The sequence below is a fragment of the Ammospiza caudacuta genome, chromosome 16 (genome assembly GCF_027887145.1).
Source record: "Ammospiza caudacuta isolate bAmmCau1 chromosome 16, bAmmCau1.pri, whole genome shotgun sequence".
Classification (NCBI taxonomy): Eukaryota; Metazoa; Chordata; class Aves; order Passeriformes; family Passerellidae; genus Ammospiza; species Ammospiza caudacuta.
This window is the reverse complement of record NC_080608.1, coordinates 17,830,941-17,849,170: the sequence shown is the minus strand read 5'-3', so window position 1 is coordinate 17,849,170 and position 18,230 is coordinate 17,830,941. Positions and strand designations below refer to the sequence as shown.

The following is an 18,230-nucleotide window of genomic DNA, read 5'->3' as shown; positions in this document are numbered from 1 at the left end:
AGATCCCGCAGGCTCAGAGAAGGGCAGTGACCCCTCCAGACCAGCTCTCTCAAAGCCTCTCTCTATTGCTGGGAGTCCATTAAACCCATTCCTCAGTGTCCTTCCTGCTGTCCTGCCCCTGCCAGACAGACAGCTGGCACAGCCAGGCTTTCCCGACAGGAAAAGCACACGTTGGCACAGCTCTCTGCTCAAGACAGAACTGATGTGGACTTGGAGCCGTGATGCCTCCCCAGCCAGGCCAAGCTGCTTTCTACTTCTGCCTTCGCTGCCCAAATGCACAGATCCGTTACTCCTTTCCAATCCAAACCAGACTAAGAAAAGATCATAATCAGGGAACTGGCTGCATTTAGAAGAAAATGGCATTTTTTAAAAAGCACATGTAGCCAGGGAGGGCTGGCCAGGACCTCAGCCCCACCGAGCCACCACTGCAGATCTCAACATGCATGGCCAGCAAACACAAATGCATCAGGATTCAGATCAACACTGTGGATAAAGCCAGTACTGGATAAACCTGGATTTGGTCAGCAAAGCAGGAGCCAGCTGAGGTGTGCATCTCACTGGTTTGCTTTAGCACTCATCTCTCTTGACACCAAGGACAAATTCCCATTAAACAGTGGGAAGGGGGAGAAAGGGAATTTCTATGATGGAATCACAGCCATGCTGACACACAGGGATGATCATAAACAAGGCTGGCTACCAGCAGCACTGGTTACACAACCACAGCCCAAGAATGAGGTGCCAGCTGCCCCCTCCCCAGCACAGCCCCATCGTGGTGCCACTGGCCATGGGGAGAGAGGGGGCTGCCATGGGCAAAGAGAGACCAATTCCTGTCCATAAACCCCTGACATGAAAGAAGCAAGGGAAGCCATTACCTTCTCGTGGTTCTCTATTAAAATCTCAATCACAATGTTCTGGAATTTGATGTCCATAATGGCAGCCACAGTTTCCTCTTGAGGTCGAAGCAGCGTCGGCCCAAACACCACACCCAGATTAGCAACAGTCATCAGGTTCTGCTTGTGATTATCTGCAACTCTGGGAAAAAAAGAGAAAGAGAATGAAGTAGGTGATGGGACTAATCCACAGGGAACCCCCTCCCTGCCCTCCCTGCCTCGTGGCTGGCACAAGGCTCACAACCCTGTTTACATTTTTCACGCTCCTGGTGAGCTCCTTGAAGGCTCAGCCATGTGGAAAAGTACAAATTTAACTGTTGTGTTCCTGGGGACCTCTCAGCCCCCATGAACTGACTAATCCCATAAAACTTCAGCCCCACACCAGCCACTGAGCCTCATGCTGCAAACCCCTCCCAGGAAAACATCTTGAATCATTAATGCTTAAAACCCTTCTGAAAACAAATTGTTGGACCTCTGACACATGCTGCTCTCCAACTCAATGAGTGACCTCATATGTTCCAAAGGCCAATTCCTTCCCAGCCATTCCAGCACCAGAGGTCAGTCCCCTCTGGCCCAGCCAGGCTGCTGGGAGGCCAAGATGGGGCTTTGCCCCCAGATCCCCATGTGTTCCCTTCTCCTGGCACAAGATGGGGACCCAGGGACACCCAAGCCTTCCTCCTCACCACCTCCACCTCTGTCAGCTCACAGGAGGGCTCAGAGCAGCTCAGCAAATGAAGCAGCTCACGCTGAGGATGAGGCACCCTGCTCGTGGTGTTTGAGGGGTTACCCTGGAGCAGCTGCAGCTGGCACCTGGTCTGAGAGGGGCAAAGCCCCAGCAGCCCTAATGGGGCACGTCCTGTGCTCTGCCTCACCCCCAGGGACACAGCAGCAGGGACACAGGCAGGCATCCTTGGGCACTGCTGAGTCACACCTGTGTGCCTTTTGGGCACTGCTGAGTCACACAGGGACACCTGTGTGCCCCTGGGCACTGCTGGGACACCTGTGTGCCCCTTGGACACTGCTGGGTCACACAGGGACACCTGTGTGCCCCTTAAACACTGCTGAGTCACACCTGTGTGCCCCTTAAACACTGCTGAGTCACACCTGTGTGCCCCTGGGCACTGCTGGGTCACACAGGGACACGTGTGTGCCCGTGACCTGCAGTGCAGCCCTGCAGCCCCAGGAGTCTTTCTTGTGGTTGGCTCCTGACCTCTTCAACCAGGAAATGTGGTGGCTTCAGGCTGTGCGCTCACACAGTTGTAGCCTGAGGGAGTTTTAGTGCCTGTTCTTTCTATTTCTCTCCTGTTTCCCTGGACAAATGCAGCAGGCCAGCACACAGTGAGGTTCACACTCCCTTGCTGGACTGACCCTAATATTTACAGCCATGAGTTTCCAACATTGATCTTGGGGTCAAGACATTTGTGTGCAAGCTCAGCATATTTCAGCACACTGCAAGCCCGGGGCTGGCTAAAAACAAAAGATGCTTTCCATCCTTTTCCATCTCAATCTCACCTGAACCAGCAAAGAACTCATCCCTACACACAGCTCCTCAGGCAGCAGGCAGGGGCACATCTCAGGGGGGCTCAGGGCTGCTGGTTTAACTTCCCCAGCAGCAGCACCAGCCCTACCCACTGCCTGGGCAAGGAGCCTCACACTGGTGCACATTTCACCCCTGGGGAGCATGCTGCTCACAGCCAGCCAGGCTGGCCATCCCCACCCCTGGGCAGGCACAGAGCCTCTCCCCATCCCCATCCTCATCCTCATCCTCACCACAGCCAAGAGCTCACCCAGCTGCTCATGGCCATGCCAGCACTGCTGAGCTGGGAGGGGAAACAAACTCTCCTGAGGGATTCACAACCTCATGGAGTAGCAAGAGAGGCAGAACAGGTTCAATAAAAAACAATTTATACTAAATAATACTTAAATACTAAATAATACAAATAATACAAACAATAAATAATACTAAATAATACAAACCCACCCCCCACTCCCACCCACATCACTCACAAACCCCAACGACAGTTTTGCATTGCAAAATTGCATTTCAGACACACATTCACATGCTCCTAATTGGATAGGGAAAAACGCAGCTGCAGTCCAAATGGCTTTCAGAAGCATTAATAAAATAATAATTGTAATGATCTTCTGTGGTTAGTAAAACAATGTTCATTTATAAAAAAACAACTGAATTGATCTAAGTCGCACAAAATTAGGTGCCTCCATTTCTCATTACCGTTACCATGTCCTACATCACTCTAATAAATTGCACTGTCATCAGCTCATTACAGGGAGGCAGCTGAGCATGGTCCTGGCAATTATTTCAGACTGGGCTATTAATGGCTTCCCAGGCAGGACATGGTGCCACAGCACCAGCCCAGGGCTGCCCGCTCACCCACGGGTGCTGCCCTCACCTCCAGCACCACCCCCTGCTCAGGGAGCTTTGCTCTGCCCCTGGAGCTGTCCTGCAGCTGTGCAACCCAGCTCCTTTCTGGAACAAACCTCAGGGCCACACCAACTCCTGCTCTGCAGCCCGGGTACTTTTCCAGCAACAGCCATCCCTGTACCAGGTCAGCACAGCCGTGCTCCAAAACATGATTCACCTTTCACATCCTTCAAATTCCCCATCCATTACCCACAGGATAATTCACTCTAAATTATAGCTCTTCATCATCCTTTGTACTAGGAAATAACGCTGCAGTTTCTAAAGATGGCCGTTCTCAGCCCAAAGTGGGCTTAATGCTGGGGCTGTTCAGCAGGGACTGTCAGTGCCATTCCTGAGCTGCTCTTTACAAGTTTTCCAAGCAGGCACTGTATTTTCCTTTTAACCTGCTGTTTCCTTCCAGCCCTTGATGCACTATCATTGATTTCTATGGGTCCTTTTTCTGCTCCCCACTCTACAGGAGGACCTTCAGCACAGGAGAAAGCAACAACTGATGGAGGAATGAGCAGAACCTCCTCACTTCCCTCCTGCTCACAGTGGCTTTGGGACTCTGGGCTGCTCCTTCTCCTGGCAGAGAACCATCCCCAGATGGTTCTCTGGGCATCAGGGGAGATCAGCCTGGGGGTGTGGGACAGGCAGAGCCCCTTTGATCTTGGCGCCAGGGGAAGGTCTGTGCCCAGCACTGCCTCCCCAGCCAGCAGCTCCACCAAGATCTGACCCAGATGGTGCTGCTGGGACAGAGCCCTGCCATAGCCTGGGGACACCCAGCCCAGGGAGCATCATCCATCCCCAGGCAATGCCCAGGCAGTGCTGGGCACTGGCAGCACCCAGCTGGTGACACTGGGACAGAGCCCTGCCCAGCCCAGGGAGCACCATCGGTGCCCAGGCCATGCCCAGGGTGTCCCTGCACACCACTCACTTCTCACTCCCTTCCAGCACAACAAAGGAGAGCAGCAGCCGAGTAAATCCATGTTGGGTGTTAAATTAGATTATGCCTGGGTTGCCTGGATACTGTGTAATCACTGCCATGACCAAACACAATTTAATACGGGGTAATTGGTAGCCAAGGTTCAGTGTAGGGGAAGCAGGGAACAGAAAATGTTCCAGGGTGGTCGGAGCTCCTGTGGGTGCCACAGGGGCTCCTGGCTCTGCTCCCACAGAGCTCCTGCCTCCCATGGCTGGAATTACTTCCTACATGAATTTTATAGATGTATTTATATGTATGTATAAACTACCGTGTGTTTATTTTATATATAAACACGTATTTTATATATAGAATGCATGTATCTGAATCTCAGCCAAAAGTGCCATTATTAGTTCAAATATCTTCCCTGATTCAGAACAAAACTCCTGAGCAAACAACCATCTGAAGGGAACAAAAGGAAAGTCTGGAGTGTTTCTATTTCCATGCCTGGGACAAACATTTGCAATCAAAGTGCTTGTTGTGGCTGGCCTAGCAATTCCTCCTAGGATAGAAAATAATGCTGCTCATTCCTCTTGCCACAGGTGAAAATCCATCCCCTGTCTGCCACCACAAGAGCATCTGTTTAATGTGAAAAGCCAGTCACACAGCCAGCAATCCCCAAAATTATTGAGGCTGTTTTGGGCAGTTTGATAGAAATTGAACACCTTTGACTCTGGACATACAGGGAAGGTAAAAAGCAGAGGGAGTAGAGGCAGCACAGTGGGTGGAGAGGCACCTGTGGCACCAGAGCCACCAGCCTGGCTCCCATAAAAGTATCTGCAAAAACTCATGGAGTCATTTAGGTGGGAGAAGCCCCCCAAGATCATCAAACCCAACTGTTCCCCAGCACTGCCAAGGCCACCACTAAGCAATATCCTCAGGTGCCACATCTGCACAGTTTTAAATCCCTCCATCAATGGTGACTGCACTGCTACCCTGGGCAGCCTGGGACAGGGCTGGGCAACCCTTTCAAGGAAGGAATTTTCCCTGATATCCAACCTGAACCTTCCCTCCTGCAACATGAGGACATTCCCTCTTGTCCTGTCACTTGTAACCCAGGAAAAGGCTGAATGCCACTCACTTGCCTCCAACCTCCTGTCAGGAGTTGTGCAGTGCCACAAGGTCCCCCCTGAACCTCCTTTTGTCCAGGCTGAGCCCCTTCCCAGCTCCCTCAGCTGCTCCTCATCAGCCCTGTGCTCCTGACCTTCCACAGCTCCCTTCTGCCCCTGGGGCAGCACAGAGCACTGGGGAGGCTCAGCAGGGCTGGGCTTTGTGCAGCACACACAGCTGGGACCCCTGCCCTGGCAGCCCCCACTCCCAGCCTGTTAACCTCACCAGGAATGGACAGACAGACGGACATGGCAGCCTGAGCACACATAGCTTGGGGTATCTATCAGACAGCAGCCCTCACTCCCAGCCTGTTAAACCTCATCAGGAATGGACAGACAGACAATGGACACACACAACTGGGGGCATTTATCAGATAGCAGCCCCCACTCCCAGCCTGTTAACCTCACCAGGAACAGACAGACAGACACGGCAGCCTGAGCACACACAACTGGGGGCATTTGTGGAATACAATCCAATGAGCTCTGGGAGATGTCCTGGGTGCATTTTGCACATTACTGGGTTTAACTGGGCTGTGACTGATGAGTGCAGAGGGGCTGGGTGGGCACCCCTCAGGCTCTCCCCTCTCCAGGGGCTGCTGGAGCCTGTCCCCAGAGATGGCAGCCCTGCAGCTCCCTGGGGTGTCTCACTTCTCACCCAAAGCCACGGTGGGTTTCCCAGCTGGGAATGTGTCTGATGGCTGGGACTGCAGCAGGTGTTTATTGCAGGAATGTGTGATTGGCACCCAGCACAGAGCTGGTGAAACCAGTGATGCAATTCCAGCTGCAGCAGCACCCACTGGTGTGCCTGGCAGCTAAATCAGTCAATCACACATTCCTAAAAGGCACATGTGCATGGCAGGAGGTGACAGGGACACTGGTCTGCAGTGGCTGCTGGCAGACAGCCATGGAGAAGCAGGGAGCACAACCAGCTCTGCTTCATCTTGTGTTCAAAAGCCACGTGGATGTGGCACCTGGGGACACGGGGTAGTGGTGGCCTTGGCAGTGCCGGGGGAATGGCTGGAGATGATGATCTTGGTGGGTTTTTCCAAATTTAAACATTGCATGATGCCCAAGGCAGAGCACACAGGCACAGAAGGCCACACTCCCACCCTGCACCCCCATCCCTCCATCCTGCCTGCTTATCCAGCACATCCCTACCTGCCTCAGGCTGCTCTGGATGCAGGGGGGCTCTGCAAGGGCCAGAGGAGCCTGGAGCAGCAGCAGCAACCTGGGCTCACTCAGGCACACAGTGGGAGCTGGGACCATGGGGAGTGTGGGCAAAGCCCACTGGGGCCATGGGGAGTGTGGGCAAAGCCCCCTGGGACCATGGGGAGTGTGGGCAAAGCCCCCTGGGACCATGGGGAGTGTGGGCAAAGCCCCCTGGGACCATGGGGAGTGTGGGCAAAGCCCCCTGGGACCATGGGGAGTGTGGGCAAAGCCCACTGTCTGCAGGCAGGTTTGGGCCGTGGGCTCACAGCTCTGCAGCCTCCCCAGCCCCACTGCTCCAGAGAGCAGAGCCAAGCCTGAGCAATGCACATGGAGGCCAGTGGATCCAGAAGGAGGACAGATCACCAAGGAATGACAAAACCTCCCAGTGAAGGCAAGGGGAAGCTTGCTGAATGCAAACCCCTCGCTGCTCTCGGGCTCCCTGCTCGGCTGGGACCAGAGCTGCGCCTGCGCTGATCCCGGGTGCTCTGACTTGCTCCAACACGACTTGCTCTTTCTCCTGGGTGGATCTGGCCACAGCTGGATGCTCGGGTTCACTCCCAGGGAAAAAAAAAGGGCTCATGTTGCACTGAGAAGACACGGAGGCCAAATGTGAGGCTCAGTATCAGCGAGCCAGATCAGCGTGAATACCAAACGTGCTGCGACTTGCAGGGAAACACGCAGGGAGCTCAACGCTGCTGCGGCTCAGGCATCCCAGACTGAGCCAGAGGGGTTTCCAAAGCCATCCTCTGCAGCTCTGGGCAAGCTGAGCTGGAGGGGGGACCTCAGAGCGAGCCCAGCCCTGCTCACCAACCCTCAGCCCAGGGCTGAGCAGCACCGGGCTGGCAATTCCCTGTGCCCAGCAAGGCAGCACTGCAGGTTTCCACTGACAGCCTGGTGAGAACCACAGGCACAGCCAGAGCTGATGTGAAATGTCACCATGGTTTCCACCTGCACAAACACAGCCAGCAAAGGGGCCTCAGGCTCAAACACCCCAGCAGGGGGCTGGAACAGGGCCTGCCATGGCTGCAAACCGTGCCACTGTACCCCAGTGCCAGAGCCTCAGCAAAGCCCTGCTGCAGGGGCAGCTTTTCCTCCAAAACCAGACCTCAGTGGTGCTGTGACACTGCAATAACAACCCCCCCTGGCCAGCAGGGCAAGCAGAGCCCGACAGAGCAGCTCTGGGTTAACAAGGAGCCCTTTGAAAGATGTGCCGGCACGGCGAGTGCCACACCAGAGCTACAACCTGCTGCATGGAACAGAGCCAAAGCAAACGGGCTCCCAGAGAGCCTCCCGGCAGCAGCAGCACTGGGGTGAGCAGTGCAGCTCCCACATCCCCACAGAACCATCCCAAGCCAGAGGCAGGTCCCAGGGCCACGTGCACGAGGTGCCAGAGCACACCTGCACCTTCGCACGAGTGCAGCGAACAAAGGAAGAGCAGCAGAGGAGGGCTGACTTGTCCCTTAGAGGTATTTTGGAGCTCATTCACATCACAAATGCAAGGTTGGAGCTCATCCCTCCACAATACTGCATTCCTAGAAGATAGTGCTGGAAGAAAGGGAATGTAGGAATAAGGAGCTTTCAGAATTAAGGATGTGAACAGCAGCAGGAAAAATGCTTCTCTCACCTTCACCAGAGGGACAAGGTGTTGCCCAATGACTGGAAACAGCCCTCACTCCCCCAGTTCTGAGCCCCCTGCCACACACACATGGGCTGGAACAAGATGGCCTTTAAATGTCCCTCCTAGCCCCAACCTTTCTGTGATTCTGCAGGCCAGGGATCACTCAAGCATCCTGACAAAAACTGCAGCTCAAAGATATCTTGGCATGATAAATGGTGATTTCCAGTCTCCTTTCTTCTGCTGAAAGACTGTCTGACTAAAATCTCTCTCTTTGAGTTTGGTTCTGGGTCTGCTCATACAGAGCCATCAAAGGACGTGCTCGTGAAGCATCTCCATCCCACTCTGTCTGCGGGGACGGTGCAGACACCACCAGGGAGACTCCAGTCAGTTATTGGAAATCTTTTGCTCACTCCCAATTCAATCTCTTTCCATATCCAGTTTCAGTTTCACTGTGATAAGCAATTAAAAAATTATGTGCTATCAACAACCTCTACCCAACAACACCAAGCTCAGGCACAAGCCCACAAGAATTCACACTTGAGAAATGCAAAATGCCTGGTGCTGCTCCTGGAGATCCAGGAGGAGCTCAGCAGAGATGTTAAACCACAGAAACTCCCCAGCAAGCCCAGCAGGTGCTTTGTTACGAGCTGCTGAATCATCATGCCAGGCTGGTGATGCCAGCTTTAGTCCAAGACCCCATTATCCCATCTCCAGACTTGAGTCCTGTGCAGGATGTGGGTGCAAAAGAACCCAACAAGGGACTGCAGGCTCTGGGGCACATTTCCCTCCAGCTAAAAGCTGAAGAGCCTGCATGAAATACAAGGAGCTTTTAGAGAAGCGTGGAAGGAAAAGCTACCAGCACCCACACAGCTGCTCCAGGGACAATCCAGACAGAGGGGGTTAAAAGTTCATTTGCAGAAGCAGAACAAAACCTTTAGCTAATTTACACATTACAGGAAGCCAAGCCCAAAAAACCCAGCGTACACCTACAGGGCTTTTTGTGGTGGTTTGTAATTCTGCAGAATCCAGTATCTTATATTAAAAACAAAAGCAGAGGAGTGAGAGGGAGGCAGAGCTGGCAAGGCAGGCACAGAGTCCTGCAGGGCTGTCTCGCCTCTGCGGAAGCATCAGCGACTCCTCCACCAAAACACCTGAGGGAGAGGAGAGCAAAGGGGAAACCAAAGGTGCTGCTGCTCCCCACAAGGCTCTGGCACCTCCAGCTCCAGAGCACAAACCATGGAATTGCGGAACAACACAATGGGTTGGGTTGGAAGGGACCTCAAAGCCCAACTCGTTCCAACCAGGGAAAAATGAAAAGGGGTAAAAGAGCAGAGCATGAACCTGACCCAGGACAGGCAAGCCCCAGGCAGGATTCTCCCTGCCCTGCAAGGCAGCATGTGCCTACAGGGAGTCTCCTTCCACATCACCTCCCTTTTACCACCCACAGGAGCACCCAGATCCTTTGGGTCACTTGAACTCCATGGCTTTGCCTGGATCCAGCACTGCCATGACCCAAAGGGAGCAGAAACAGGCACTGGGCATAAAAATGGCATTCCCAAAGGCAGCAAGGAGGCCCATTGCCTGGCCCAGCCACACCAGCTCAGACACAGCTCCCCGTTTGCTTCTGGCAGCCCATGAGAGAGGGGCATCTCAGAGGCCTCAGCGGCTGGTGGAAATTTCCAGAACGTCCTGGACAAGAATGACTTACTGGAAGCAATACATAAATCAAGGCAATGAATAGTTACCAGCCAGCAGCATAAACAGCTGCCACGGGGATGAAATCAGACCTGCTGTGCCAAGAGGTGTCCGCCTCCTTGCTGCTGCACCTTGGGGGAAAGCAGCCCAGGGAAAAGCACATTGCTGGGGGAAAGCAGCCACCCTGGCCCTGCACACGCGCCCTGCAGGCTCCTGGAGCTGTTGGTGGGCACAGGGGCAGCGTGGTGGGCACTGCAGCAGCTCCCGCAGGGCAGCACGGCTCTGGCACAGCGCGGAGCTGCCCACGCTGAGCAGAACAAACCCTGCTTCATTTCCAGGCACAAGACCTGGAGGAATTTCTTCTCCTCCTCCTTTGCCAGCCGTCCCTGGTTGAGCAGCGAGCCCTCCAGAACACGCCAGGCCCCATGTCCAGCTCCTGCCCCAATGAGGGTTTTGCTGGATCCCCATGAGCAGCTGCCCTGCAGAGCCCATGGAAACCAAGGCCCTGATAAACAGCAAACAATTTGTGCAGGAGATAACAATCGCTGTCATCTTGGTTAAAACACGTAAACTAGAAAACCCTGCCACAGCAAAACCAAAGGGAACCAGCCAGGGTTGGCCAGGCCACAGCTGGGAGTGATTAGAGATAATTAATTCTGCTAAACACACGCACACCCAGCTCGGCTGCAGCCTCCTCCATGGCCTGACCTTGGCACAAGAGCAGGGGGTAAATGGATCAGGGGGTGTATGGGCCAGTGATGCCAACCCACAGAAGGGCCTGGGAGCCCCACAGAAGGGGCATGAGCCTGGCACCACCTGTGCTGGGGAACCCGGACTTGCTGCCACAAGAACAAAGCAAAGCTCAGGTGTCAAATTATGGCCATGCATGAAAAATAATTCCCTAAATGCTTGAAATATAATCAGAGTGAAATCCCCCTGCTCTGCACCTCCACAGCATTGACTCCTGGGTGAGAAAGTACACTACAAAAGAAGGAGACAGGGATGATATTGCAGCTCCACTGACAAAAATGGCAATTTTCTGCAACCAGCTCCACTCCAGCAGCAGCCCTGGCACAGCAACCACCAGCCCAGCAGCACCACAGGCACCTTGTTTCACTTTGACTTATCTGTCATTAAAACAAATTGGTTTAATCACAGAATCCCAGACTGGCTCAGGCTGGAAAGCTAAAGGAGCAGGGATGGGGACAGCTCCTGCTCCCTGGGCCATGGTGAACAACTGCCTGGACATGTGGGCATGAGGCAGAAGGCAGCACAAATGGGCTTGGAGATGCAGTAAGAGGCAGAAATTGAAATAATTGTCTATCAAAAAGCTCCTCTTCCTCTACCCTGTCTGTGCCTGTTCCTGAGATTTGTCCTCTCACTCCTCTGTGCCCCTCTATCTGCACCCCAATTCTGTGGCCCCAGCTGCCATGGGACCCACCACATGGGGAAGGGCACTGCTGAACCACCTCCAAGGCACTCATCCTGTCTGATACTGGGCTTAATAATTGCTATTTTTGAACATTTCAGTTTTCTTACCAGTTTTATTACTGCTAATAAAAACTGCAGCTTCATCACATGAGGAGCCCCACATGCCCCATCAGTGCAGCAGAGCACGTACACCCCAAAAACAGAAGTCAGAAACCACCCAGGACAGGCTCTTTCTTTACTTGACCAACTCAGCCCAAGTTCTGGTTTTAGTGTCAGAAATCTTCACAGCAAGACTGTGAGAAATATTTTTTTAGCTCATCTGATAAACATGCAAATCTTGATTATTCATACGTTACTTAAAATAAAAAACCCAGACAGAAACAGATGAGACAAACCCCTGCAAGCAGGGCAGCCCAGCTTGGCAGGGGCAGCCAGAGGCCCTGGGCTGTGCCCCTGCTGGCTGTGGGTGCCCTGCTCTCAGCAGCACCAGACCCAGCAGGTCCCACCCTCTGCAGCATCCCGGGGCAGCATGGCCCCTCCCTGCAAACATCTGCTGCAGATGTGAAGCTTTCTCTCCATTCTTGTCTGGAATCTGGCTCAGTGGCACTGCAGCCTCAAGCAGCTCTTTTAGAGAGTAATGGACACAAAGCCTAGCCCTGGCTGCCCCATGGGCACTCCTGGATCAGGGCACTGTCCCTGGACCAGAACACAGCTCCTGGGTCAGGGCACAGCTCCTGGATCAGGGCAATGGGCACAGCTCCTGGATCAGGGCAATGCTCCTGGATTAGGGAAATGCTCCTGGGTCAGGGCAATGGGCACTCCTGGATCAGGGCAATGGGCACAGCTCCTGGATCAGGGCAATGCTCCTGGGTCAGGGCACAGCTCCTGGATCAGGGCAATGGGCACTCCTGGATCAGGGCAATGGGCACAGCTCCTGGATCAGGGCACAGCTCCTGGATCAGGGCAATGCTCCTGGGTCAGGGCAATGGGCACAGCTCCTGGATCAGGGCAATGCTCCTGGGTCAGGGCACAGCTCCTGGATCAGGGCAATGGGCACTCCTGGATCAGGGCAATGGGCACAGCTCCTGGATCAGAATGCTGCTCCTGGATCAGGGCACAGCTCCTGGATCAGGGCAATGGGCACTCCTGGATCAGGGCAATGGGCACAGCTCCTGGATCAGGACACAGCTCCTGGATCAGAATGCTGCTCCTGGGTCAGGGCACAGCTCCTGGGTCAGGGCAATGGGCACAGCTCCTGGATCAGGGCAATGGGCACAGCTCCTGGATCAGGGCAATGCTCCTGGGTCAGGGCAATGGGCACAGCTCCTGGATCAGGGCAATGGGCACTCCTGGATCAGGGCAATGGGCACTGGGCAATGCTCCTGGGTCAGGGCAATGGGCACTCCTGGATCAGAATGCTGCTCCTGATCAGAGCAGGAGCTGCAGGACCAGCCCCAGAGGGATGCTGTGAGCCCACACCTGGGCTGGCTGTGTCTCTGCCCCCCCAGCCCAGGATCCCCCAGGAATGGCACCAGGGCTGGGGAGCTCAGCAGGCTCTTGCTCCTCAGCTTCCTGCCCTTCTCTGAGATAATTTTTTTCCTATTAAATAACACTATGAGCTGTTTCTCTTCCTAAAATAGCACACACCACCACACACACTGTTTGTTTGGTTTGAATTCCTTCCCCACTAAAGCAGCACAAACCCCACTGTAAACCTGACTCCACATCTCTATTCCATCACCAGGTTTTTCTTTAGATGGAAAACACTGAAGCAATTACAGATTCCCTGTACATACAAAACATACAAAATCACCCACTTTGGGTGGGAAGGGACCTTAAAGCTCACCCAGTTCCACTCCTTGCCATGTGCAGGGACACCTCCCACTATCCCAGGCTGCTCCAAGCCCCATCCACCCTGGCCTGGGACACTTCCAGGGACCCAGGGGCAGCCACAGCTTCTCTGGGCAATCCCATCTGGCTGATGGGTGCACCTGGAACCATGGGGCCTTGGCTTCAGGCTGCAAATGCAGAAGGTTTGAAACCAACACCTAAAGCAGCCATTTGGTTTCTAACAGCCTTGTCAGGACCCCATGGAGCAGACACAAGATCTGGTGACAAGATAGCATCTGGAGTTGTGTTTAAGCCTATTTCAAGCATCATCTGTTATTTTTTCTTTAAAACAGATAACTTGGATTCTTGCAGATCTCCTCCTGAGCAGTTATCCCAATTAAGTCACTCCCCAGCTCTCCCAGCCCTGCTGCTCCTGCAGCACTGGTGCAAACAGCAAGGGCAGGTCCAACCCTGCAGCCTTGAGGCTGCCACAAACACCTGATGATGCTTTCACTTCTAAAACACTAATCAAAGGTTTCCATGGGAACCTGCAGGAGCAGGAAGAAGGTGGGAAATTACAGGTCAGCTCTACCACCGAAAGAAAAAAAATTATCCCATTCCTTCGCCCTCGCAAAGTTTCAAGGTAACACAAAAATATTGATTCATCGGGGTGCAGAAAGGCAGAAAATACGCCCCAGAGCAGTCATTTGTTGCATAAAGAAATCACTTTTAGTCCTTCAATGCTCTGAAACCACGTGAGGAGCTTCAGCTCCGCTCTGCCTCCTGGGCAGCCTGGGGAGCCAAAGCCAGTGCAGGCCATCCAAAGCAACACAAGGTTCCCAGCAGGGAATGGGTTCCTGGTGCTGCCATGGGGCTGGGGGGCTGGCTGGGCAGCTCCTGTCCTTCATCCCTCCCTCCCTCCCTCATCCTCCCTCCCACCCCTCTCACTCTCTCAGCCCTCGGTTCACTCACACACGGGTTTCCCGTTGCCAACCAGAAATGACTCAACACCACACACACACAAGGAAACTTTTCCACCACTATTAACTTTCAGAGGAAATGGAAAAAGGAGAGAAAAACACATCAGTCATAAACGTACTTTGCCAAATGGTTCATGAGCAAGTGCAGCATCTGCCTGTTTTTCTCTGGGAGCCGATGAACGAGGCTGTGGATCTCCGACACCCTGGACTCCTGATTCTCTAGCTCTGCATGGGGAACAGAAGATGATTTATCTCCACATTAGGGCGCTGTTATGGGAAGAGGCCTAACACTGTCCCTGACAGACATCCCAGGGAGCTTCTCCATCCCACAGCCAGGCACTGCAGATGCTGCAGTGAGCTGAGAGCAGACACCACGTGAACAGCATGGTGAGCAGGGCAGGGCTGCCTGCAACCGGGGCGATTCCAGGGATGGGAATATGGGCACATCCCCGTGTTCAGTGTGCCCAGTGCAGGCCAGGCTGGAGCATCTGCTGCTCCACAGGCTGCTTGGGTCCATGGTGCCAAGTGGGAGCTGCTGGAGGAGGCCAGCACTGCCATGGCCATGGGTCACAGGGCTCTCCTGACATCCCACTCCGATATCCAAAGGCTGCACAACTGCCAACAGAAAATGCCCTGCTCCCAGCAAAGCCCCTTCCCCTGGGCAGTGAAGGAGGCATGGCCCAGATGTGTGAAGCAGCAGGGAGCCCCTCAAAGCCCCCCAGACCCCATGGTGCAGTTCAACAGCAGCCAATGGTCCCAACCACAGGAGCCTCCACCAGCACCACTCCTGGCACTGCCCACGCTCCCTCCTCTTCCTCTGTCACCCCCAACACCAGCCTGCCCCTGCTCCAGCCCTGCTCTGCTGGCCAGGACCAGCCCTGGGGAGGCAGCAGGGCAGGGGGATCACAGCCACAGGCAGAGAGGCTCCTCTGTGGGAGCCACAAACACCAACAGACTCACTCGCTGCTTTGATGAAGCTCCTTTGAAACTGGTACATCATCAGGGGCCCTGGGAGCATTCTGGAAGATAAAAAGGAAACAGGCACAAAACACATCTGAGGAACACAATCCACACTGAGAAAGCTTTGCCCCTACAATAAACTCAGCTCCACTTTGAAAAGGGCAGAATTAAGCAACACCAACTCTAATTAATTCCCCCATCCAAAGGAGTAAGATCTATGCAAGGACCTTTGATTTATTCACCACTAAATTAATCTTTAATTTTAGCATTCCTTCAGTAACACAGCTTCAGTGCATTGCTGAGCCCATGACTTCCAAGGAACTTTGAAAAGAAATTGAAAAATAAACAAGCCTAGCTGTAAAACTTTCCCAATCCCCATTCCCATTGTCCCCTCCCACTGCTGCATCCCTTCAGAGGGACACGCTGGTGCTGCCCACATTCCTCTTTGCTTAGCCAACAGTTCAGACTCTGGAGCAAAGGTTGCCAATCATGCAAAATTCTGTGATTTTCTAGGCTGAGATCCACCAGGCTAATTACCCTTATCACCCTAATTGGATTTAGGCTCTCTCTTGTGCTCCCTCAAACACAACCCTGCACACAGCAGTCGCTGAGAGCGAGGAGCTGCGGTCACAACAGGTAGGAGCACGTTGTGGATAATGAGATGCTGCTGCCTGCCAACACCCAACACTGTTGGGAAGATCCCCAGGACAATACTGGCCTGCCTGACACACACAAATCAGAGCTACAATAAAGCTCAGCACCAGTTCTGGAGAAGCTCCTCAGCCCCTGCCCTTACACAGCACTGCCCTGCCCTTCCGCCACGTGCTCAGAAGGTGGGAGTCCACTGGGAAAAGCTCAGGGAAAAGCTTTAATCAAGGCAGGGGATGCAAGAATGAGCTTTTTAAATCATGTCTGTATAATATGTGTATCTGTCAGAGCTGAGTGTGTTCTCCAGATCCTACTCAAACATACTGGAAAGCCAGGAAAAAGCCAGGGAAAAGCCAGAATAAATTCCCTAAGAGCAGTTTCTGCTCTGTTTCTATAAAAGTGCTGTTGTTAAGGGTCTGCAATAACAGGCAGTAAAATGCCAGGCCAGCACCAAACCCCTCCTGAAGCCAGGTGAGGCTCTTCTCCTTACCTCAGGTACGTTTTCAGTGCACTGGTAATGGTCTTGATCTCCCACTCTGCACAGATCTCTGTGTCTGTCTCTGTGGCTGTCTTGGGATCTATGGAAAAAGACCAAAAAAAAACCAGCAACTGAAGGAAACTGAAGACAATTCCAGCTGGTGCCAGCTCAGCTGTGTGGGGAGACCATCACACCCCATTTTATTGCTATTCCCAGCTCAGGACACGTCTGCAGGGGTGTGGGGCTGTAGGACAGGCCAGACTCAGCAACACGGGACAAGAGAAGAAAAAGGGAATCCTCCATCCTGAGCAAGGACAGTGCTGTGTGGCTTGGAGTGTGCAGGACACCGGGCACAGCAGTGACAGCCAGGCACAGACACAGGGACCAGGGACCCTCCTCCCCACTATGGGCAGCACTGTCACCCTGCAGCCACCTCGCCACCCAGCCCTTGGCTGGCAAATACAGCCACAGCCACCTGCACAGTCACCTGGGTTAGGGGTAGGGTTAGGGTTAGTCACCTGCACAGTCACCTGCACAGTCACCTGCAGAGCCACCACCAGGCCAGGGACAGTGGGCTCAGGCACAGCATTGACACCCAGATGGTGACAGCTCCCAGCCAAGGCCAGGAGCACCAAACTGAAGCCAGGAACACCAAACCAAGACCAGGAGCACCAAAAGGCAAGGCCAGGTACATCAAACCTAGGCCAGGAGCATCCAGCCAAGGCCAGGAACATGCAACCAAGGCCAGGAGCACCAAGCCAAGGCCAGGAACCCCAACCAACACCAGGAGCACCAAACTGAAGCCAGGAACACCAAGCCAAGGCCAGGAGTGCCAAAATGAGGCCAGGAGAACCAAACCAAGGCCAGGAATACCAAACTGAGGCCAGGAACATCAAACCTAGGCCAGGAGCACCCAGCCAAGGCCGGGAGCACCAAGCCAAGGCCATGGAAAGCCCAGCATGGAAGTGCCCCATGTGCTGATCTCTCCTGCCTGGATGCTGCTCCAATGGTCTTTGCTGACTCCATCTGGAAACTCAGCCAGGATCCTGCTCCCAGCTGAACCTCCCTGCCGGGGTCCCTGGTGAGGGTCCCCCCTGTGCCAGGTGTCCCTGGGGAGCCTGGGTGCCAGGGCTGCCACTGTCCCCAAGGCCCAGGGTGACACAGCCCCAGCTGCAACACCATCTGCTCCCACGGGCCCAGCTCAGGGCCTTTTTGCCTCTCCACACGCACAAACAATGTACTCCTGAGTTTTAAAGCCCCGCATAAGCATTGGGCAGTTTTTAACCTACTTAAAAGAATGCTGCGAATAGAGCTCAGCTTTCCCTCAGGGCAAAGGTTTATTTTAATTTAAAAAAACATCAAGAGGCAGCTTGGAAAGGTAAATACATAAGAAATGCATATTCACACAAAGATCATGTGTGTCTCAGCAATCATACAAATGACCTCCATCCTCCTGACTCAGTGCCCAGGAAACTTCCTACAGCACTGCCTTTGCAAAGAGAGAATTTTAAGATAAGGAGTCAAGATAAGTTCGGCATAGTAAAAAAAATAAAAACAAACAAAACTCCATCTTTTTTTTACAAGAAACTTTTTACCCAAAGCAGAACAAACAGTGTGTCTTTGCAAAGGCTCAGGCAGCAGTTTCTAGGCTGGATCACTGAACACGAGGTGAAATTCCACAGTCGGTCCCATGAAAGGGCTCAGCGCAGTTAATCAGCTCCCCTTGACCTTCACATTTATGAGGCTGCAAGGAGCTGCAGCAGCTGCAGCATCTGTCCCCAGGCAGGGGCTGTGCCAGCCCTGCCTCCCACAAGGACACACTTCCACAGGAACTGGGGCACGTGGGACCAGGGCTGGAAGGGCACCCACAGCCAGGGGCAGCACTAACCCTGCAGCTGCTTTAACCCTGCTGCCAACCCCTGATCTGGTGTCTCCCACCGTTTCTCCAGGGTGAGGGGCAGCACCTCATCACCCCAGT

At 53.7% G+C, this 18,230-nt stretch overlaps 1 protein-coding gene across 3 annotated transcripts in view; it reads right to left on the bottom strand.

Moving 5' to 3' along the window:
- ARHGAP26 (Rho GTPase activating protein 26) overlaps positions 1 to 18,230 on the bottom strand; it is a 99,474-nt gene that overhangs the window by 26,339 nt on the left and 54,905 nt on the right. For all 3 annotated transcript variants that reach the window (XM_058815022.1, XM_058815023.1, XM_058815024.1), the window contains exons 15-18: positions 16,265 to 16,352; positions 15,127 to 15,185; positions 14,286 to 14,391; positions 873 to 1,032 (exon numbers count right to left, since the gene is read on the bottom strand). In XM_058815022.1, coding sequence (XP_058671005.1) covers positions 873 to 1,032; positions 14,286 to 14,391; positions 15,127 to 15,185; positions 16,265 to 16,352 — 413 coding nt within the window. The remainder of the gene's footprint in view (positions 1 to 872; positions 1,033 to 14,285; positions 14,392 to 15,126; positions 15,186 to 16,264; positions 16,353 to 18,230) is intronic.